The sequence below is a fragment of the Equus asinus genome, chromosome 8 (assembly GCF_041296235.1).
Source record: "Equus asinus isolate D_3611 breed Donkey chromosome 8, EquAss-T2T_v2, whole genome shotgun sequence".
Taxonomy (NCBI): Eukaryota; Metazoa; Chordata; class Mammalia; order Perissodactyla; family Equidae; genus Equus; species Equus asinus.
The window spans coordinates 46,377,787-46,399,531 of record NC_091797.1 but is presented as its reverse complement, the minus strand read 5'-3'; the positions used below and the strand labels follow the sequence as shown (position 1 = coordinate 46,399,531).

The following is a 21,745-nucleotide window of genomic DNA, read 5'->3' as shown; positions in this document are numbered from 1 at the left end:
TATGACTTTATAAAATTAGCAAGTTGTTTATTTTTAAAAGTTTGCATAGCACTTACTAGGTGTCACGCACCATGCATTTTGCTAATATGAACATCTTTTTATGGCAAAAGATAATGAAAGTCTAAATACAATAATCTGGAAGAGAATTTCACTGTTGCCTAGATGTTGAAATCTGATGGTAAGAAGAGCTGTAGAGACAGTCTAACAGGTAAATGAGTGCAAAGGATGTAAACAGACTTCACAAAAAAGAAGTGTAGACAGCCAGTAAACACAAAAGGATGCTCAGTAGTGCCTGTAGTCTGGCTAATGCAAATGTAAACCATGAGATACCAATCAGATTTTGCTCATCATATTGTAAAAATTAAGAGTAATAATATGATTACTGATGAGGAATCAGGGAAGGAGGCACTCTTTTTCATTGCTTTTGGAAAGTAGTCTGGCAGATTTGTTAAAAATTTATATACCCTTTCACTCAGCTATCTAATTTTGGCAATCTATACAAATGAAAGCACCTTTGTTTGTAATGATGAAAACCTGGAAAGAACATGTATATTGAGCAATAGTTTAATAAATCTAGTATATTCGATTCTAGGGAATACCATGCAGCTATTAAAAGACATCTACAGTCACACGCCACATAACGACATTTTGCCCGACAGATCACATATACAACAGTGGTCCTATAAGATTATAATGGATCTGAAAAATTCCTATCACCTATTGCAACTGGAAGAAAACTCTCAAGAGGTTCTTCCGTGACTTCAAAGAATTTGCCAAGGATGAGGAGGTTGCAAAAATCGACAGGGCTGTGGTTGAGATGGCAAACAACTTGAACCTGAGTGTGGATGAGGACGACATTGAGGAGCTCCTAGAGGTGGTTCGTGAGGAATTGACTAATGAGGAGTTGTTGGAACAGGAACTGGAATGCATAGCAGAAGAAGCAGCAAGAGAAAAGGAAACCACAGGAGAAGAAAAAGAAGAATCCCCAAGAAAATTCATAGTGAAGGGTTTAGCAGAAGCTTTTGCAGACCTCAACAGACTCCTTAAGACGTTTGAAAATAGAGACCCCAAGACCGAAAGGTTTTTATTAATAGAGAGGAATGTTCATGGTGCATTATCCGCTGACAAACAAATCTATGATGAAAAAAGAAACAAACCAAGCAAACCACCATGGACATATTTCTGAAAAGAGTGACGCCTCCTCAAGAAGTGCCTCAGGCAGGTCCTTCAGGAGGTATTCTAGAAGGCGTTGTTACCACAGGAGGTGAGAGTTCCATGCATGATACTGCCCCTGATGACCTTCCAGTGGGACAAAATGTGGAGGTGGAAGACAATGATATTCATGATCCTGACCCTGCCTAGGCCTAGGCTTATGTGTGTGTGTCTTGGTTTTTAGCAAAAAGAGTTTAAAAATTAAAAATAGAAAAAAGCTTATGGGGCCAGCCCCGTGGCCGAGTGGTTAAGTCTGCGCACTCTGCTTTGGTGGCCCAGGGTTTCATCAGTTCGAATCCTGGGCACAGACATGGCACTGCTCATCAGGCCATGCTGAGGCGGCATCCCACCTGCTACAACTAGAAGGACCCACAACTAAAACTACACAAGCATGTACCAGGGGGCTTTGGGAAGAAAAAGGAAAAATAAAATCTTTAAAAAAAACAGCTTATAGAATAAGGACATGAAGAAAGAAAATATTTTGGTACAGCTGTACATGTTTGTGTTTTAAGCTGTGTTATTACAAAAGAGTCAGAAAGTTTAAAAAAATTAGAAGTTTAGGGGCTGGCCCTGTGGCCCAGTGGTTAAGTTCGCGTGCTCTGCTGCAGGCAGTCCAGTGTTTCGTTGGTTCGAATCCTGGGCGCGGACATGGCACTGCTCATCAAACCACGCTGAGGCAGCGTCCCACATGCCACAACTAGAAGGACCCACAACAAAGAATATGCAACTATGTACTGGGGGACTTTGGGAAGAAAAAGGAAAAAAAATAAAATCTTTAAAAAAAAAATTAGAAGTTTATAAAGTAAAGTTATAGTAAGCTAAGGTTAATTTATTATTGAGGAAAAAATATTTTTTATAAATTTAGTGTAGCCTAAGTGTACAGTGTTTATAAGGTCTAGAGTAGGGCACAGTAATGTCCTAGGGCTTCACATTCACTCACCACTCACTCACTGACGCACCCAGAGCAACTTCCAGTCCTACAAGCTCCATTCATGGTAAGTGCCTGATATAGGCATACCGTTTTTTATCTTTTAAACCATATTTTTACTGTATCTTGTCTATGTTTAGATACACAAGTACCTACCACCGTGTTACAGTTGCCTACAGTATTCAGTGCACTAACGTGCTGGACAGGTTTGTAGTCTAGGAGCAATAGGCTATACCATCTAGCTTAGGTGTGTAGTAGGTTTATGTGAGTACACTCTGAGTTTGCAGAATGATGAAATCGCCGAAGAACGCATTTCTTAGACTATGTCCCCATTGTTAAGCAATGCATGCTTGTATATGAGTTGAGCTGGAGGAATAGATGTGATATGCTGGGAAGAGAAAAATGAAAGTTGCAAAGTAATGGGTATAATATGATCCCATTTTTATAATTTTAAAAGGAAAGGAGGGAAACCCTATGTATGTGTACATGTTTGAATGAGCCTAGAGAATGATACTGAATGATCCACAGCACTGAAGGGGTAGTCAGCAGGAAACTGCATCTCTACACTGTTTGATTTATTTATGCACATAAAATGAATTTTATCTTTGTAATTAAATATCTACTAAAGAGAAGTAACATGGCAATTTAGATGGCTCAGAAGTAGGATTTAAGGAATCAGGATATAATTAGTGAAATAATGAATTCAGGTCAAGAGTTATTGATAGTGTAGAGGAAAGGGATTTGGCATCAACTCAGAGCAGCTATAAATATTGGGGAAAATTAATAATTTTAGCAGGGGTGAGTGGATGACCAATTTCAAGGGAAATGATGATGAATTTACATTCCTTCTGCCATGGAAGACAGTCAAGGTTTAGTTCTTTCTGTGTATACCGTCTGAAATGAAGTGCTGCTGAACCATTACACCACTTGTCTAAGTAGCCCTTTGATTCAAGTCCTGAGGTTTGGGAAGACCTCAGAAAGTTATTATCTGAGAGCTTTAGTAGAAATTAAATGTATGTATTTTTAAAATTCAGAACAGAACACTAAACAAAAGCATTGTAATTTTTGCTCAGCCACCCTAGGAGTTTCAGGAATTTCTGGAATACTGTTTCTCAGTGAACCGAGATTATTAACTTCTTTGTTGCTGTTTGATTTGTGATTTTATACGCTAACTAAGCTATTCCCCTGGGCCCGGCTCACCATATTTGCCTTCCTGCAGGGCATCATTCCTTTCTGTATGCAACTGGATTCTGAACTGTAGATCCACTGCAAATAGTCTACACACGTTTGTGCTTTCCCCCTTGAGAGGAGAACAGGAGGTGGGAACAGGCATTGCTCAAATCCTCAGTCTGTCGGGGATGAGGAAGCTCTTCCCTGTTGGCCCCTCTTGTCCGGGTTTAAAGCAGCAGAGAAGCTGTATATGGCAGGAATCTTGCCAAAGCGATTAATGTGATAGAGGCCTTCATAGTATCCACCTTTACAAGCATTCCAGAATGCCTCAATAAAATCTTACCTTTACCAGCTTTTGGGAAAAGGTCCTGTGGTTGCTTATATTCCTCCATAGCACGTCTCATCACCACCACTCCAGTGAACAAGAGTAGAGTGTTACCGCAGCTGGTTAAATCTTCAGGGAATAGTTAAATTCCTCTTTGCTCTTTCCTAGGGCTTTGTTTTGCCCCGTGTGTCACTCATTTGCTAACTTTTATGTTTGGCCTTCTCTTATAACCTCTACTGGTTTGTACACTGCCTGAGGACTAGGATAACATCTTACTCATTTTGGGATCCTCTGCCCTTGCCCCAGTTGCCCCCCATTTTCACTCTTATCCTTCAAAGTCCTATTCAAGTGGTGCCTGGTGTCCCTGAAAAGGCTTCCCTGACATCCCCAACTGTCTTCCTCTGATCCACTTCTGTACCTTGGCTAACTTTTGCTATAAGATTTACTGTATAGTATTGAAAATATCTGTTGATTTATCTGTCTTCTCTCTCCACACTGATAGTTCTTTGGGAGCAAGTCCATAGTAGATGCTTAATAAGCATTTGTCAGTGCCTTGTGGAAGATGCCTGTAGAATAGAAAATACTCCCTATAGTTTGTTCCATCAGTTCCTGAGGCCAGTAAACGTTGGGCATATTGTTATAGAATGTTCCTAGTTGACCTTAAGATTTGACTGTTTTCATTCAGCAGAGAGTTGAATGCTTCCTATGTGCCAGGCACTATTCTAAGCACCAGGGATATACCAGTGAACAAAACTGACAAAAATCCTCCCACTCGTGGAACTTATATTTCAGTGTGGTAAATCAAACACTAAACAAAATAAGTAAATAAAATATATAGTATGTTAGATAGTGATAAGTGCTATAGGATCGGGGAGTTTTAAGTATTTTTCCCCTAAAATGTGTATTACTGTGGAGTTCTTTTTTTTTTTTCTTTCAGGGAAGGATTCACCCTGAGCTAACATCTGTTGCCAATCTTGCTCTTTTTTTTTTCCCTCCCCAAAGCCCCGGTACATACTTGTGTATTCTGGTTGTAAGTCCTTCTACTTCTGTGTGAGCCGCTGCCACAGCATGGCTCCTGACAGATGGGTGGTGTGGTTCCAAACCTCCAAGCCACCAAAGCAGAGCATGCCGAACTTTAACCACTACGCCATTAGGGCTGGCTCTGGAGTTCTTTTTTCGAAACTTCAGTTTTAAATAATGTCATACTCGAAGGGGAAGAGTGTTCCCCTTCAAGGCCCTAGGGAAGAGCTAAGAGGAATTTAATTAAATATTCTCTGAAGATTTAACCTGGCCCTTCGAGGCAGGGGAACTGCAAATGTGAAGGCCCTAGACTTTACCACACTGTGTGCTTGTGGAATTTGAGGGGGAGGCCCAAGGGGGCGAGTTAGGAGTTGAGATACCATGTACAGCTCCGTAGGTCACTGTAAGGACTTTGGCTTTTACTCTGGGTGAAATGGAGCTCCATTAGAGGGTTTTTCACGGAAGAGTGACATAATTTGACTTGTATTTTTAAAGGAGCATTCTAGTTGCTAATAGACATGAGGTGGGCAAGGACAGAAGTACAGAGACAAGTTGGGGGCAGTTGTAACAACTGGAAAGAAATGACGGTGGCTTGGAGCAGAGAGGAAGTATCATTCGTAGGTGGATGGGGGCTAGGGAGGTGACTGGGATTCTGGGTGTGTTTGAAGAGAGAGCTGACAGGATTTGCTGATGGATTGGGTAGTGAAATATGAAAGAAGACTGGTGACTTCCGGGGTTTTTGGCAGCTTTATGTACTAGGCTGTTTGCTCCCAGAAGACCTTTTATGCAGCTATCTTAAATTGGTCGTGACTTGCATCACTCATGAGGTGTATCGCTCTCCCTCTCCCAGCATAGAGTTGCTTTATACTACATCCTTCTTGAGCACTAACATTAGGGGACTTTGCTATTTATCTGTTGGCTGGGATTGGTACAGTCAGGTACCTTGGGGTGTGCTCAGAGAGGAACTGAACCAAAGAGTAGAAGGCCAGGGAACTGATAGGATCGTATTCACCTTCAGAAGAGCACCTGGATATCCAGTTTGTTCAAGCATTTTAAGCAGAGTGAAAGTTCTGATAGCAAGAAGAAAAGCAAGTGGGCTGGAGTCGTTTTCACAGTTTTGGCATTTTCAGTAATAACTAACATTTATTGAGTACTTTGAGCCAGAGCTGCACAGCAATCAGCAGCAGTCACAGTAATGGTGATGGTTCTTAAAGACCAGAATGATCTGAAACATTAAGGCGTAAGGAGAATTCTGGGTTCTAGACAGAACTTCCTTTTAGGGGCTATCTTCTTGATTGCTGATTTTCAGGGATCCCTTCTGACTGTCTTTACTTTGCAGTAAAATGAGGAAAGGGGAGCTAAATGTGTGTGTTTGTCACTGGAAGTATGTCGGTCTGTGATGGAATTGGAGCCTAGATGTGTGGGGCTGGGGAGGAAGGTGCTGTAGTAGCATGAGTGACATCAACACATGTGAATGCATGAGGTGCAGGGAAGACACAGAAAAGGGACAGATGGTGCGTGTGTGCGTGCACCTGCAAGACAATTTTTTTTTTATTAAGGTTATGAAAGTTAACGTCCTTGTGAAATTACAGTTGTGCATCATTATTAGTCATGTTGTAGGTACACCACTTCACCCCTAGTGCCCTCCCCCCAACCCACTTTCCCCTGGCAACCACCGATCAGTTCTCTTTGTCCGTATGTTAACTACCAGCTATGAGTGGAGTCATACAGAGTTCGTCTTTCTCTCTCTGGCTTATTTCACTCAACATAATACCCTCAAGGTCTATCCATGTTGTTGTGAATGGGACAACTTTGTCCTTTTTTATGGCTGAGTAGTATTCCAGTGTATATATATACCACATCTTCGTTATCCAGTCATCAGTTGCTGGGCAAGGTTGGTTCCATGACTTGGCTATTGTGAATAATGCTGCGATGAACATAGGGGTGCATGGAACTTTTGGAACTGCTGATTTCAGGTTCTTAGGATAGATTCCCAGTAGCGGGATGGCTGGGTCATAAGGTATTTCTATTCTTAACTTTTTGAGGAGTCTCCATACTGTTTTCCATAGTGGCTGCACCAGTTTGCATTCCTACCAACAGTGTATGAGGGTTCCTTTTTCTCCACAGCCTCTCCAACATTTGTCATCTTGGTTTTGGATATTTTTGCCATTCCAACAGGTGTAAGGTGATATCTTAGTGTAGTTTTGATTTGCATTTCCCTGATGATTAGTGATGATGAGCATCTTTTCATGTGTCTATTGGCTATCCGTATATCTTCTTTGGAGAAATGTCTGTTCATGTCCCCTGCCCATTTTGTAATTGGGTTGTTTGATTTTTTATTGTTGAGTTGTGTGAGTTCCTTGTATATTACGGAGATTAACGCTTTGTCAGATAAATAACTTGTGAATATTTTTTCCCAATTAGTGGGCTGTTTTTTTGTTTCAGTGCTGTTTTCCCTTGCCTTGAAGAAGCTCTTTAGTCTGATGAAGTCCCATTTGTTTCTTCTTTCTATTGTTTCCCTCATGTGAGGGGTTACGGTGTCCGAAAAGATTCTTTTGAAGCTGATGTCAAAGAGTGTACTGCCGATATTCTCTTCTAGATGACTTATTGTTTCAGGCCTAATCTTTAGGTCTTTGATCCATTTTGAGTTTATTTTAGTAAATGGTGAAAAAGAATGGTTGATTTTCATTCTTTTACATGTGGCTGTCCAGTTTTCCCAGCACCATTTGTTGAAGAGACTTTCTTTCCTCCATTGTAGGCCCTCAGCTCCTTTGTGAAAGATTAGCTGTCCATAGATGTGTGGTTTTATTTCTGGGCTTTCAATTCTGTTCCATTGATCTGTGCATCTGTTTTTGTACCAGTACTGTGCTGTTTTGATTACTGTAGCTTTGTAGTATGTTTTGAAGTCAGGGATTGTGATGCCTCCAGCTTTGTTCTTCTTTCTCAGGATTGCTTTAGCAATTCGGGGTCTTTTGTTGCCCCATATGAATTTAGGATTCTTTGTTCAATTTCTGTAAAGAATGACATTGGAATTCTGATTGGGATAGCGTTGAATCTGTAGATTGCTTTAGGTAGTATGGACATTTTAACTATGTTTATTCTTCCCATCCATGTGCATGGAATGTCTTTCCATCTCTTTATGTCGTCGTTGATTTCTTTCAAGAAGGTCTTGTAGTTTTCATTGTATAGATCTTTCACTTCCTTGGTTAAATTTATCCCAAGGTTTTTATTCTTTTTGTTGCGATCGTGAATGGCATTGAGTTCTTGAGATCTTTTTCTGTTAGTTCATTGTTAGCATATAGAAATACTACTGATTTATGTATGTTGATTGTATACCCTGCAACTTTGCTGTAGTCGTTGATTGTTTCTAATAGTTTTTCTATGGATTCTTGGTTTTCTATATATAAGATCATGTCGTCTGCAAACAGCGAGAGTTTTGCTTCTTCGTTGCCTATTTGGATTCCTTTTATTTCTTTTTCCTGCTGAATTGCTCTGGCCAAAACCTCCAGTACTATGTTGAATAAGAGTGGTGAAAGTGGGCACCCTTGTCTTGTTCCTGTTCTGAGAGGGATGGGTTTCAGTTTTTGTCCGTTGAGTATGATGTTGGCTGTGGGTTTGTCATATATGGCCTTTATTATGTTGAGGTACTTTCCTTCTATACCTATTTTATTGAGGGTTTTTATCATAAATCGATTTTGGATCTTGTCAAATGCTTTCTCTGCATCTGTTGAGATGATCATGTGGTTTTTGTTTCTCATTTTGTTAATGTAGTGAATCACGTTGACTGACTTGCGGATGTTGAACCATACCTGTGTCCCTGGTATAAATCCCACTTGATCATGGTGTATAATCTTTTTGATGTATTGCTGTATTTGGTTTGCCAAGATTTTGTTGAGGATTTTTGCATCTATATTCATCAGTGATATTGGCCTGTAGTTTTCCTTCTTTGTGTTGTCCTTCTCAGGTTTGGGGATCAGGGTGATGTTGGCTTCATAGAATGTATTAGGGAGTGCTCCATCTTCCTCTATTTTCTGGAATAGTTTGAGAAGGATGGGTATTAAATTTTCTTTGAATGTTTGGTAGAATTCTCCAGAGAAGCCGTCTGGTCCTGAGTTCAATCCATTCACGTTATTTTTGGGGAGGCTTTTGATTACTGTTTCTATTTCTTTCCTTGTGATTGGTCTATTCAGATTCTCTATTTCTTCCTGATTCAGTTTGGGTAGGTTGTATGAGTCTAGGAATGTCTCCATTTCTTCTGGGTTGTTCAATTTGTTGGCTTATAGTTTTTCGTAGTATTCTCTTATGATCCTTTGTATTTCTTTGGTATCTGTTGTGATTTCTCCTCTCTCCTTTCTAATTTTATTTATTTGAGACTTCTCTTTTTTTTTTTTAGTGAGTCTGGCTAAGGGTTTGTCGATTTTGTTAATTTTTTCGAAGAACCAACTCTTTGTTTCATTGATCCTTTCTACTGTCTTTTTTCTTTCAATATCATTAATTTTTATTATTTTCCTCCTTCTACTGACTTTGGGCTGTTTGTTCTTCTTTTTCTAATTCTGTTAGGTGTCGTTTGAGGTTGTTTATGTAAGATTTTCCTTGCTTATTGAGGTGAGCCTGTATTGCAGTGAATTTCCCTCTTAGCACTGCCTTTGCTGCGTCCCAAATCATTTGGTACAGTGTGTTTTCATTTTCATTTGTCTCCAGATAATATTTGATTTCTTCTTTAATTTCTTCAATAATCCATTGTTTGTTCAGTAGCATGTTGTTTAGTCTCCACATTTTTTGCCCTTTCCCAGCTTTATTCTTGTAGTTGATTTCTAGTTTCATAGCACTATGATCAGAAAAGATGCTTGATATTATTTCAACCCTCTTGAACTTATTGATGCTTGCTTTGTTTCCCAAGATATGGTCTATCCTTGAGAATGTTCCATGCGCGCTTGAGAAGAATGTATAACCTGCTGTTTTTGGATGAAGTGTCCTATATATATCTATTAGGTCCATCTGATCTAATTTTTCATTTAATTCTATAATTTCCTTGTTGATTTTCTGTCTGGATGATCTGTCCATTGGTGTTAATGGGGTGTTGAGGTCCCGTACTGTTATTGTACTGCTGTTGATGTCTCCTTTTAGTTTTGTTAATAGTTTCTTTACGAATTTTGGTGCTCCTGTGTTAGGTGCGTATATATTTATAAGTGTTATGTCATCTTGGTGGAGCGTCCCTTTTATCATTGTATACTGCCCCTCTTTATCTTTCTTTATCTGTTTTGCTTTGAAGTTTACTTTGTCTGATATAAGTATGGTAACACCTGCTTTCTTTTGTTCATTATTAGCTTGGAGTATTGTCTTCCACCCCTTCACTTTGAGTCTGTGTTTGTCTTTGGGGCTGAGGTGTGTTTCCTGGAGGCAGCATATTGTTGGATCTTGTTCTTTGATGCATCCTGCCACTCTTTGCCTTTTGATTGGAGAGTTCAATCCATTCACGTTTAGAGTGATTATTGAAACGTGGGGGCCTACTGTTGCCATTTTATCACTTGTTTTCTGGTTCTTTTGCATTTTGTCCTGATGGAGAGCTGTTACTTTGTGTTGTTGTCCTTCTGCTTATCTCCTTTGTTCTGGATTTTGTAACCCCTTTCCTTTTTTTGATTTTTCAGGAATGAGGTTCTTCCTGAGCATTTCTTGAAGAGGAGGTTTTGTGGCGCTGAACTCCCTTAACTTTTCTTTATCTGGGAAAGGTTTTATTTCTCCATCGTATTTGAAGGATATTTTCACTGGGTAGAGTATTCTTGGCTGCAGGTTTTTGTCCTTCAGAGTTTTGAATATTTCATTCCAATGTCTTCTAGCCTGTAAGGTCTCTCCTGAGAAATCTGCTGATAGCCTTACGGGGTTTCCTTTGTAAGTTATTTTCTTCTGCCTGGCTGCCTTTAGTATTTTCTCTTTGTCGTTGACTTTTGCTAGTTTCACTATGATATGCCTTGGGGTTGGTCTTCTTGCATTAATAAAGTTTGGAGATCTGTTGGCTTCTGTCACATTAAGTTCCATCTCTCTTCCCAAGTTTGGAAAGTTCTCAGCTATTATTTCTTTGAACAGGCCTTCTGCCCCCTTCTCCCTCTCTTCTCCCTCTGGTATACCTATAATCCTTATGTTGCATCTCCTAATTGAGTCGGATAATTCTCAGAGAGTTTCTTCATTTCTTTTTAGTCTTAGTTCTCTCTCCTCCTCTGTCTGCAGCATTTCTATATTCCTATCCTCCAAATTTCTAATTCTGTCCTCCATATTATTGACCCTACTGTTCAGAGAGTCCAGATTTTTCTTAATCTCCTCCATTGTGTTCTTCATCTCCAGTATTTCTAATTAGTTCTTCTTTATAGTGTCAAGCTCTTTTGTGACATGGCTCCTGAACTCATTGAGTTGTCTATCTGAATTCTCTTTTAACTTGTTGAGTTTTTTAGTAATGGCAGTTTTGAAATCATCATCATTTAGGTTATAGATTTCATTGTCTTTGGGATTGTTTTCTGGGTGCTTATCATTTTCCTTCTGTTCTGGAGACTTAATATATTTTTTCATACTGCTTGATGGCGTGGATTTGTGCCTCCGCAGAGAGATAGAGTTTAGTCGCTGCTTCCACTTGTTGCGACTGGTGTTGGGGGGGGGCGGGGGTGCAGCTGTTTAGACTGCACCAACCAGGAACCCTGTCAGCTGTTGCTGACTGGACCTGGACCCCTCCTCGTAGTCACAGTGGTCCTGTGGGGTCCCTCGTCGGTTGTGGGGACAATCGCAAGGGGGCCTCAGGCTGCTGATGCCTACTGTTGCAGCCCACTTAGACGCGCTCCCTCCTTGTGGTCTGCAGCGGTGTTGTCGGCTTTCCCAGCAGCCAGGAGCAGGATCACCTATAATCGCCACTTTGTCACTAACAGAGCCCATAAGATCACACTTGTCCACTATAGGTCCCAGCAGAGCTATGGGTATCTTCTGCAGTCTGTCGTTAGCTCACCTAGCTGTGCTACTTTTGCCCCAGGGCCTTCCCGCCTTGCGATTGCCAGTTGGGACCTCTCCACTAGTGCTGTGCAGAGGCTTTTGCTGAGGCTGCTGTAGGAACCTGCAGTTCCCCCCTGGGCTACATAGCCGTTTCACCAGAGCTCCACCCTGCCCCACTCCACTCTCACGGGATCTCTGGGAGCCCCTTGCCTCGTCTGGGACACGGCCAGAGTCCGTGGGCCTGGTGGTGCCTTGTAAGCTGCTGCCTTGTGGGGAATTCTACTCTAGGGAGCTTCCTGGTGTTTTGAATGCTGGGCAGGGCCTCCCTGCCAATGGCGAGCAGAGACCCTTCCTGCTGGGGGGTGTGGGACCCTGGAGCATCCCCCCGGGCCACAGAGCCGGGTGTTGGAGCTCCACCCAGTACCCAAGCACGTCCACGGGAAGTCCGGGCACCCCGTGTGCCAGAGACCATGGGCCCAGCAGCAGCTGGTGGTCTGGTGCAGTGCCAGGGAATCCGCCCACCAGGAGCTTCCCTTTGTTCTGGATTCTTGGCGGGGCCTCCCAGCTAATGGCGAGCAGAGGCTTTCCCTGCCGGGGGGGGTGCAGGACCCCGGAGCCTCCCCCTGGGCCACACAGCCGGGCGCTGGAGCTCCAACCATGTCCCCCAGCATGTCTACGGGAAGTTTGGGCGCCCCCTGTGCCAACCCGTGCGCCGGAGACCGTGGGCCCAGCAGCAGCTGGCGGTCTGGTGCTGTGCCAGGGAATCCACCCACCGGGAGCTTCCCTTTGTTCTGGATTCTGTGTGGGGCCTCACTGCTAATGGCGAGCAGAGGCTTTCCCTGCTGGGGAGGTGCGGGACCCCAGAGCCTCCCCTCGGGCCGCAGAGCCAGGCGCTGGACCTCCAACTGTGTCCCCAAGCATGTCCACAGGAAGTCCGGACGCCCCCTGCACTGACCCGTGTGCCAGAGACCGTGGGCCCTGCAGCAGCTTGTGGTCTGGTGCTGTGCTGGGGAATCTGCCCGCCGGGAGCTTCCCTTTGTTCTGGATTCTGGGCGGAGCCTCTCTGCTAATGGTGAGCGGAGGCCTTCCCTGCCGGTGGGTGTGGGACCCTGGGGATTCCCCCTGGGCTTAGGTGTAATCGCGGGGGGCTTGAGTAGGGCTGTTGTCACCTGTTTCCACCATCGCTCCGCTGGTGAGTGCACACTCCCGCCCTTGGTGTGTGGCGATGCTATGGGGGAGTCTGCTGGAAGAGAGCCTCCTGCAGGAACTAGGCTGTCTGGGGGTCGGGGGTCGGAGAGTTTTCACCTATTTCCACCTTCTCCCTGGGGGAAGTCCGTCCACCTTCCGATGTATAGTAGTACAAGACTCTTAGGCGTCTTGAGATGCTATCTGGATATCCTTTGTTAATCGGTGAATGTCCAATTAGTTGTAGATTCGATGGGGGAGAGACAAAGAAGACCACTCACTCCGCCATCTTGGTCCCACCTATTAGCACACTCTTATTGCAATTGTCCTCTTAATTAGGTTGGTGTCCAGTGTAGCTGGTTGCTAGGCTCAGGGGCATACAGCTGTGATAGGCCTGAGGCCAACAAGGCTGATGTCAGTTCTCTTAGGAGTGCAGCTGAGTAGGGCTAGCCCTTGGCCTGGAGGCACTCAGTTGTTTCAGGCTTTGGAAGGTGGGGCTGGTCCTTTTTATGGCTATTTGTGAAACACAAGTCTTCTGCCGCTGATAAGCCTCACCCCTCTCTGGACCACATACACTGTCAGCACAGTCCTGGTCCGTGCACACTTCTCAACCCCCTGGAGCGTACCCCACCACCACACTGCAGAGGCCCCCACCTCTGCCCCAATGCCCCCCACAGTTCACCAGGTCCTCACACAAGCCCTGCCCCACAGAGGCAGACACCTTTGCCTGCCTGTAGAGGATCAAGGCATTCAGTCAATGCAGGCTGAAAAGTAGCCTGAGGGCTTGCTGTTAGGTGGGGCCAGTCCCTGGGGAGGGTTGCCTGCCCTGGCTGAACTGGATTAAATCTGTGCTCTAGTGGGTGTGGCAGACCCCTGGGCTAACAGCCCAAGGGACGCACCTCAATGGCCCCCACCTGTGTCCATATCAGCATGCCTGGACCAGCTCAGAACAACGGCCCCCACCAATGTCTCAGTCTCCAGAGAGGATCCTCCTCTCACCAAGATGCCCCCAGAGCCCACCAGGTGAGTCTCATTTCACCAAAGGACAGTCAGCCTTCTCTGTGGTGATTTTAGGTTGCTGCAATGAGTGAGTTGTGCTTGGGCCCTTTAAGACCTGGATCTTTTAGGCTTTCGGCCGATAGCTTTTCTGGGGTGTCCTCGCTGCAGTTAATAGCCAGCAACGCCAGACAGTAAGACCCCTCTCTCAGTTGGGCTTAGTCCGAAGGATGGTTATAGCAGTATTGACCCCGCTCTGGACCTCACTTCTCCAGGGAGGGCTGCGTACCTTAGGTTGGCTCCTGCCTGGCCAGCTGAGAAGCTCCGCTGCTCCCAAAGGTGGCTTTTTTCCTCTCTGGCCGGAGTTACTGCCTCTTCTGCTTTCGTCAGGACTGTCCCTTGTTGTGGGGGTTCTTTTTATCTAGTTTTCAGTTTTCAATCCAGGGTGATTCTTCCTAAAATTGTTGTAACCTGGTTGTGTTTGTGGGAGGAGGCAAGTTCAACGTCTGCTCACAGCGCCATCTTGACAAGTCCCTCCTGCAAGGCAATTTTTACGATAAACTGAGGAGCCCATTGTGTCAGACTGGGCTGAGCTATAAAAGTTATTGCCTATCTACTGCAGTCACCCAACCTGCAGGATCCTGGGAATGGAACGTATCTGGGTGGTTCTCTGTATTGCTGGGGCCGTGGCAGGTATGTTTCTGGTGCAATGGTGTCATAAAAGGTTATACACTCATCTTCCTTCCCATAAGACACTGAATGAATCAGGGCCTAGTTGTCTGCATTAGTCCAGGTGAGATGTAAGGGGAGGCGGTTTTGCATAGTGGTTAAACCTCACCTCTGAATCAACTGGAGATTGTAATAGTATTTACTTCAAAGATTTGTGAGGATTGAGACAATGCTTGTAAAGTTGCTGAGCATGGTCTAACACCAAGTTAGCTATAGTTAATAACCGAATAAACAAGTATGCCCCCTGTAGCCCATATCTTGACTGAGACTCTTGGGTCTGTGGGGGACTGGAATTAGCCACCCCAAGATATGTGTCTTTGGCATTAGGAATATTTTGGGCTGGTTACTTTTTTAAAAACTGCATACAGGAAAGGAAAAACTCTGAAAAGCAGAGTTTACTTATGCTTTGTTAAGAGACATTTACATTGTAAAGGAAATCTCCATCTGTAAAGATGTCTCCTTCTCTGTACCAGGAAGAGGGGGATGACCTTGCCTCTAGAAACTCTTTATCAATGTGGAAGGCAAGAATTTAAATCTGCATAATAATCTTACTCTTGTTTACTGTGCTTGTCTGGTAGCTTCCTGTAACTAACTCCCCCCATCCCCAACCTCCTTCTTTGTCTTTAGCTGAAGATGATATTTAAGCTGGTGGCTTTGGCCATTTTGACAAGTTGCTCAGGTTGCCTGAGCCTCTCCCACGTATACATGTTATAAAGCTTTGCTTAATTTTCTCCTGTTATTCTGTCTCACGTGAATTTATTTTGTTCTCTGGCCAGAAGAACCCAGAGAGGGTAGAGGAAATGTCTTCCTCCCCTACAGGTTCCTGGACCCAATTCCAACATGGGGGGAGGGGTTCCCCACACCAACAGGCAATGCCTCAGACACCAGTTGGGTGTCCTAATGATGAGGATTATTTTAGACTGGTTACTTTTAAAAACTGCAGACAGGAAGGAGGCTCTGAGTAGTAGAATTTACTTACCCTTTGTTAAGAGACATTTACATTGTAAAGGAAATCTCCATCTATAAAGGTGTCTCCCTCTCTGTACCAGGAAGAAGGAGGGATGACCTTATCTCTAGAAACTCTTAATGCCAAAGGCAAGGACTTAAATCTGCATTTGTTTACTGTACTTGTGTGGTAATCTCCCATGATTGACTCTCCCTCAACCCCCAACATCCTCTTTTGTCTTTAGCTAAAAATAATATTTAAGGTGGTGGTTTCAGCCGTTTACTTAATCTGGCTTGATTCCTATCTAAAAGTTATAGGACCATCCAATAACAAGACCTCACCTGTATTAATATCATTTTAACGACTTTTTTACATGTTCTTTCGTTTGTCTTGTAAAGAGATAACTCACATACCTATGTCTTAAATTTAGCCCTACTCTCAACCTATGTTTGCAGCAGCTCTTCCTGCCCATGGGTCCTGTCCCCATGCATCAGCTCTTTACTGCCCATGGGTCCTGTCCCCATGCTATTCCACACTATTCTCTGAATAAAAGAGCACTACTGCCAGACCTTTAGAGTCCAAGAAATCTTTCTTTCAACTCCTCAGCTCACCAACCCCGCATCGCTAACAGTTCAACTCAATTCTGACGCTATCTACCCAGAGACAGCATCAGATTCCACAGGTTAAGGGTTCAGTCCTACAGGACTGCCCACCCCCTTCAGATGCCAGTCGCCAGCCCAGGTTGTTACTATGCTTCTGACTGACTGGCTGTATATCAGAGGGTCCCATGACCTCCTCCTTGGATTTGGTTAATTTGCTGGAGTGGCTCACAGAACTCAGAAACATTTTACTTACTAGATCACCAGTTTGTTATAAAAGGATGTAAGTCAGGAACAGCCAGGTGGAAGAGATGCAGAGGGCAGGATACCGGGAAAGGGCATAGAGCTTCCATGCCCTCTCTGGATGGGTGGGCCATTCTCCCAGCACCTCCGCATGTCCACCAGCCCGGAAGCTCTCCGAACCCCATCCTTTCAAGTTTTTATTGAGGCTTCATTACATAGGCATGTTTGATTAAATCATTGGCCATTTTGGGGATTGAACTCAATCTCCAGCCCCTCTCCCCTCCCTGGAAGTCAGGGGGTAGGACTGGAAGTTCCAACCCTTTATTCACATGGTTGGCTCCTCTGGCAACAAGCCACCATCCTTAGGTGCTTTCCAAAGTTGCCTCATTAACATAACAAAAGACCTTTATCATTCTCAACAATTAGGAAATCCAAGGGTTTTGGGAGCTGTGAGCCAGGAACTGTGGACTAAGACCAAGTATATGTGAGAAATATATTTTGATCATCTGAATGATCAAATATGTATTTCTTATAAATCACAGTATCACAGAGACTAAGATCTATTTTCTTTTTTCCAGTGTCCCTCTCCACCCCCATTCCTCATTAGCCCTCCCTTGGCCTCTTCCCCCACAGGACTATTCATCAGTTCTGGGAGGTTGCATAGGACATTACTTCATTATCTTCCACTGGCTTGATTCCTTTACTTTCCTTAGGGAGACAAGAAGTGGCAACACATAAAAGCATTTCTTGAGGGCAGCCCCGTGGCCGAGTGGTTAAGTTCGCTGGCTCTGCTGTGGCGGCCCAGAGTTTGGATCCTGGGCGCGGACATGGCATTGCTCATCAGGTCACGTTGAGGCGGTGTCCCACATGCCACAACTAGAAGGACCACAACTAAGATATACAACTATGTATGGCGGGGGCAGGGTTGGGGAGATAAAGCAGGAAAAAAAAAAAAAAGATTGGCAACAGTTGTTAGCTCAGGTGCCAATCTTTAAAAAGAAAAGCATTTCTTTTGCCATTTTCAGGCTGACCAGTACAAAATTATCTCTATTCCAACGTACATTTTAAACCAATTTTGTATGTTAGTATGTCTTTTGGCCTTTCGAGTCGGGAAAAAGAAAAATAAAAACAGTATTCTGCAGTAGAAAATCCAGTTGACATTTGTTTTACCTTTTGTCATCCCAGGCAAAGTTAGATATCAAATGGAACTTCAAGAACTGACCTCCACTAATTACGCTAAACGCCCTATGGTGTCTGTGAGGCTTTCATATTTGATTCTGTTTCCTGAACTGCCTGGTTTTTTCCCCATCTTCAACTGGCTAAGTCCTGCCTGTCCTTCAAGACTTGAATGTTGTTCCCTAGGAAGCCTCTCCTAACGTCTCTTCCCCAGCAACATACACTTTTATGAAAGTTAGATATCCTTACTTCAAGCAGCCTCTGCTTATCCTGTCTGCAGTAATTCCCTCCACTGCCATGCTGTGTGGATGTCTCTTCCTTTAGACTGTGAACCTCGTAAGAGCAGGGAGTGCATCTCATTCATCTTGACATTGCCAGTGCTCCATGTACTCAACGTAAATGCCTGAATGAGGTGAGTGTAGCCTTGGGCCTGCTTGGTTGTATTGTTAGTTTATGAGGACATCTTGTGGCTAGATCATTTATTGTAAAAATAGACTTGATCCTGTTCTAACATCTATTTTTCCATTAATTTACCTGTTAGGCAAAACATAACCTAATATTGTTTGGGATGGTTTATATTATATGGTTCAGTTTCTGTTTTATTTCAGGGCCTTCTAGGGGCAAACAACAGCAAAACCCCTGAAGTTGTGGTTTGTGAAACTTCTGAAATGTCTTCCTAGTGGGGGTCTACAGACTTTATAGTTAGCGACTAGGGAGACCTGTAGACAGACCCAGATCTAAATCTTAGTTGTCATATCCTGAGTGACCATGAGAATAAACCACTCTGAATTTGTCACCTACAAAGTGGAAATTGTCCCTTCCTTATTATATAGTGTATGTAAAGTGTTTGGCACAGTGCCTGGCAAATGAAAGTGCTCAATAAATGGTAGTTACCTAGAATCTAACTACCCATTTAATGCTTGAGACATTCCCCCACCCCTAAATACAACTAACACACCAAATATCCATGTTCTGGCTGAACACCTTTAGTGATGGGGACAATTACTGTTGCTGGATGCAGCGCATTCTAGTCACAGCTCAGCTCCAGCTTCTAAATATGCTATGATGTTTTCTCCTAGTGATTTAGATAGGCTATAAGGAACACATTTCTATTATTTTTCTGTAAATGTCCTTTTTAAAGAGGTTTGATATAAAATTTTAAATTCATTGTTCCACATTTTATTTTTCACGTAATTCTTATTATGATACTATAAATGGGACAGGACCTTAAAAGCAGCTCTTTAACTTTGTTGCATTCTGTTGTTAAACTTGTTATTAAAATGGGTTTATGGTATAAGCTTATTAATTCTACTAACTCATTGAATTACTGAACATCTTCCAATCCGTTTTTAAAATTGTTTTCAACCATTCACTATGAAGTCATTTAAAAAATTACTTGTGCAAAAACTTGAGAACATTCAAATTAAACCTATGATGGGTTAACAATCACAGGGACCAGCTGGCTTTGTTGGTGCACAATTTCTAAGGAGACATTAACAAATGCCAGGTTTGTACATAAGCCTGAAAATCTCAGATGAAATGTTTGATTTCTGCAGAGGAGTGGAGATTAGTAAAAACTACTACTGTTTTTCCCCAAATATTCCTTTTTCTTTAAAAACAATTTTCATAAGGCTTAATTTCTATTATAAAGAGATTGGTCACATTTGAATTTCTGAATCAGTTTTTTTGAGGTGATTCAGTTTAATCCAATGATAGTTCTCGATGGGCTGTCTGGGCTTTCTAATACCACAGATTGTTCACAATTTTTTTTTTTTTTCACACTTAGGTAACTCTCTTCTCTGCTGTTCCTGGGAAAGTGATTTGTGAAATGAAAGTAGAAGAAGAGCATACCAATAAAATGGGCACTCTCCATGGGGGTTTGATAGCCACTTTAGTGGATAGCATATCAACAGTAGCTCTGCTACTCTCAGAGAGGGGAGCACCTGGAGTCAGTGTCGACATGAACATAACGTATGTATCCAAACTATACCCCAAATAAATTTTTTTAATGTGATAAACTCATTTCAAACAATTGCGACTAAACACATTTATAACATAAAGCAAGCATGAGGTGCCCTTAGCTAGTCATCCTTAAGTGTGGCTATAGATTTGCCCTAAAATATCGCATGGCCTTAGAATCTAGAACTAGAAGAACTAATTTCCAAGTGTAGTGTATATCAGTAGTGAAGGGAGGAAGGGTCTAAACCTTCAAAAAGGCAAGCATTCAGCTTATGTATAGTGGTAGGGAAAAAAGTCATCACAAACTCATGGCTCATCACTGTTTCATCAGTCCTTAAAAGTGCCACTTGTACAGATATCTTATGAGGGTTATGTTGAGTACATATGGAGAAAGGCCTGAATAAAATTCAAAGGAAAGTTGGAGAAACCTTCATGTATACATTGGCACCTCCTTGTAACAAGGTGAACACAAATGTCTGGTTAGTTTTGCAATCGTGCATCTCTCCCTGCAGCTGCACAGACATGCTCTGTAGGTTTAAACCACATGATCAGGGAGCAGAACCCCAGATGTCAGGCTGTCACTGTCGTGAAAATGCCTGCAGGCGTCAGACATTTCCAAATGTAAAAAATTCAATTCCAACATGAACTAGTACTGTTGCCGGTCCTGTTGAGTAAAGAGTGCAGGGCCCAGGAAATTAGTTTCAAGACAACTGCTTTTTCCACCTAAACAACAGAAAAATGATTTTTGTTGGGGGGAGAGGCAGGGGTTAGGGTGGGACAGCTAGCTACGGGACATGAGGGCAATGTAAATAATGTCAGTTATCAAGTTTTTAAACAATCTAAATCTTTTATTAGGTTAACTTAAGAAATGTTCAGTCTCTCTTTACTATAGAAATAAAGTGAAGGTTGCAATAAGCAAATCACAGGACAAGATGCAAATGCTCTTTTGAAAGCAAAATGTACAAAAAGGAGAGGTTCTGCTTATGGTACTGGTGAGCACATTCAGCAGTCCTTATCTTATTCCATGTGATGAGGGGTAAGATGAGTTGATGACTCTGCTTTGCCCTAAGAGCCTCAATTAACAGCAGAGAGGGCTTCAAACCTCACACTGCATTTCATGATCTTCTAAGATACTGCTGCTTTCACAACCCTAAGAATTTTTAATAAGCCAAACATAGTTTTGGCCTTTCAAAGTATATGTTGCCCAAAGTATTGGTCACCATCAAGAGCTGCCTGACCTTCAAAAATCGATTCACTTGAACAGAAACTAGGACATAGTCTCAAAGACTTACTGTAGTTATTTCAAAAGTAAAGGAATGGACTGACAACTTATTACAAGTGGGTAGGAAGTGTGTAATATATGCATGTATGTACAATTCATCACCAGGATTGTAAGGAAGAACCTCATATTAATTCCTTATAATTCTTATATTAAGCCATTTTGGGGTTAAGTAAATTCTAAATATTGATATGACAAGATGTAGACATCAAGTAATACTTCACCTAGGAAGTTAAGCAGATTAAAATGAAAGCTAGAGGAAATCTTTCACCAACCCCAAATAAATATGAAGTGGGAAACTTAAAAAAAAAGGGGGGGGGTGAAAACCCTTTCTAATATTTATGGGAAAAGAAACTGGTCCAGGTAAGAAATGGGTAAGATGGAACTTGGTCAGGACTAGCCATTCAAATTTGAAATTTGAGTTTCAGAAAGCTTACTAATATTAAACTATTTTTTTTCCCTTTGGAGGAAGACTGGCCCTGAGCTAACATCCGTGCCCATCTTCCTCTACTTTCTATGTGGGATGCCTACCACAGCATGGCTTGTCAAGTGGTGCCATGTCTTCACTCAAGATCCGAACTGGTGAACCTCACGCCACCAAAGTGGAACGTGTGCACTTAACCGCTGTGCCACCAGGCGGGCCCTAGACTATTTTTAGGAGTAGAATAAGTAACATAGGAAGCCTGTTCTGTGATAAAACTTTCCCTTTTAAAACTTATTTGCTGTTAACTGTATTTGTTTCCTTTCAAGGTACATGTCACCTGCTAAAATGGGAGAAGATATCCTGATTACGGCACATATTCTGAAGCAAGGAAAAACACTTGCATTTACCTCTGTGGATCTGACAAACAAGGTCACAGGAAAATTAATAGCACAAGGAAGACACACAAAACACCTGGGAAACTGAGAGAAAAGCCATGTGACCTGAAGAAACCCAACAATGAATATCAGGTGTAAATTTGACTCGAACAAATGTAATTTTAAAAATAAATTAGCACAACCAGAA

At 42.7% G+C, this 21,745-nt stretch overlaps 1 protein-coding gene across 1 annotated transcript in view; it reads left to right on the top strand.

Moving 5' to 3' along the window:
* Positions 1 to 21,745, top strand: part of ACOT13 (acyl-CoA thioesterase 13) — a 26,321-nt gene extending 4,576 nt beyond the window's left edge. The window contains exons 2-3 of the mRNA XM_014851610.3: positions 19,288 to 19,472; positions 21,490 to 21,745. Coding sequence (XP_014707096.1) covers positions 19,288 to 19,472; positions 21,490 to 21,646 — 342 coding nt within the window. The 3' untranslated portion in view covers positions 21,647 to 21,745. The remainder of the gene's footprint in view (positions 1 to 19,287; positions 19,473 to 21,489) is intronic.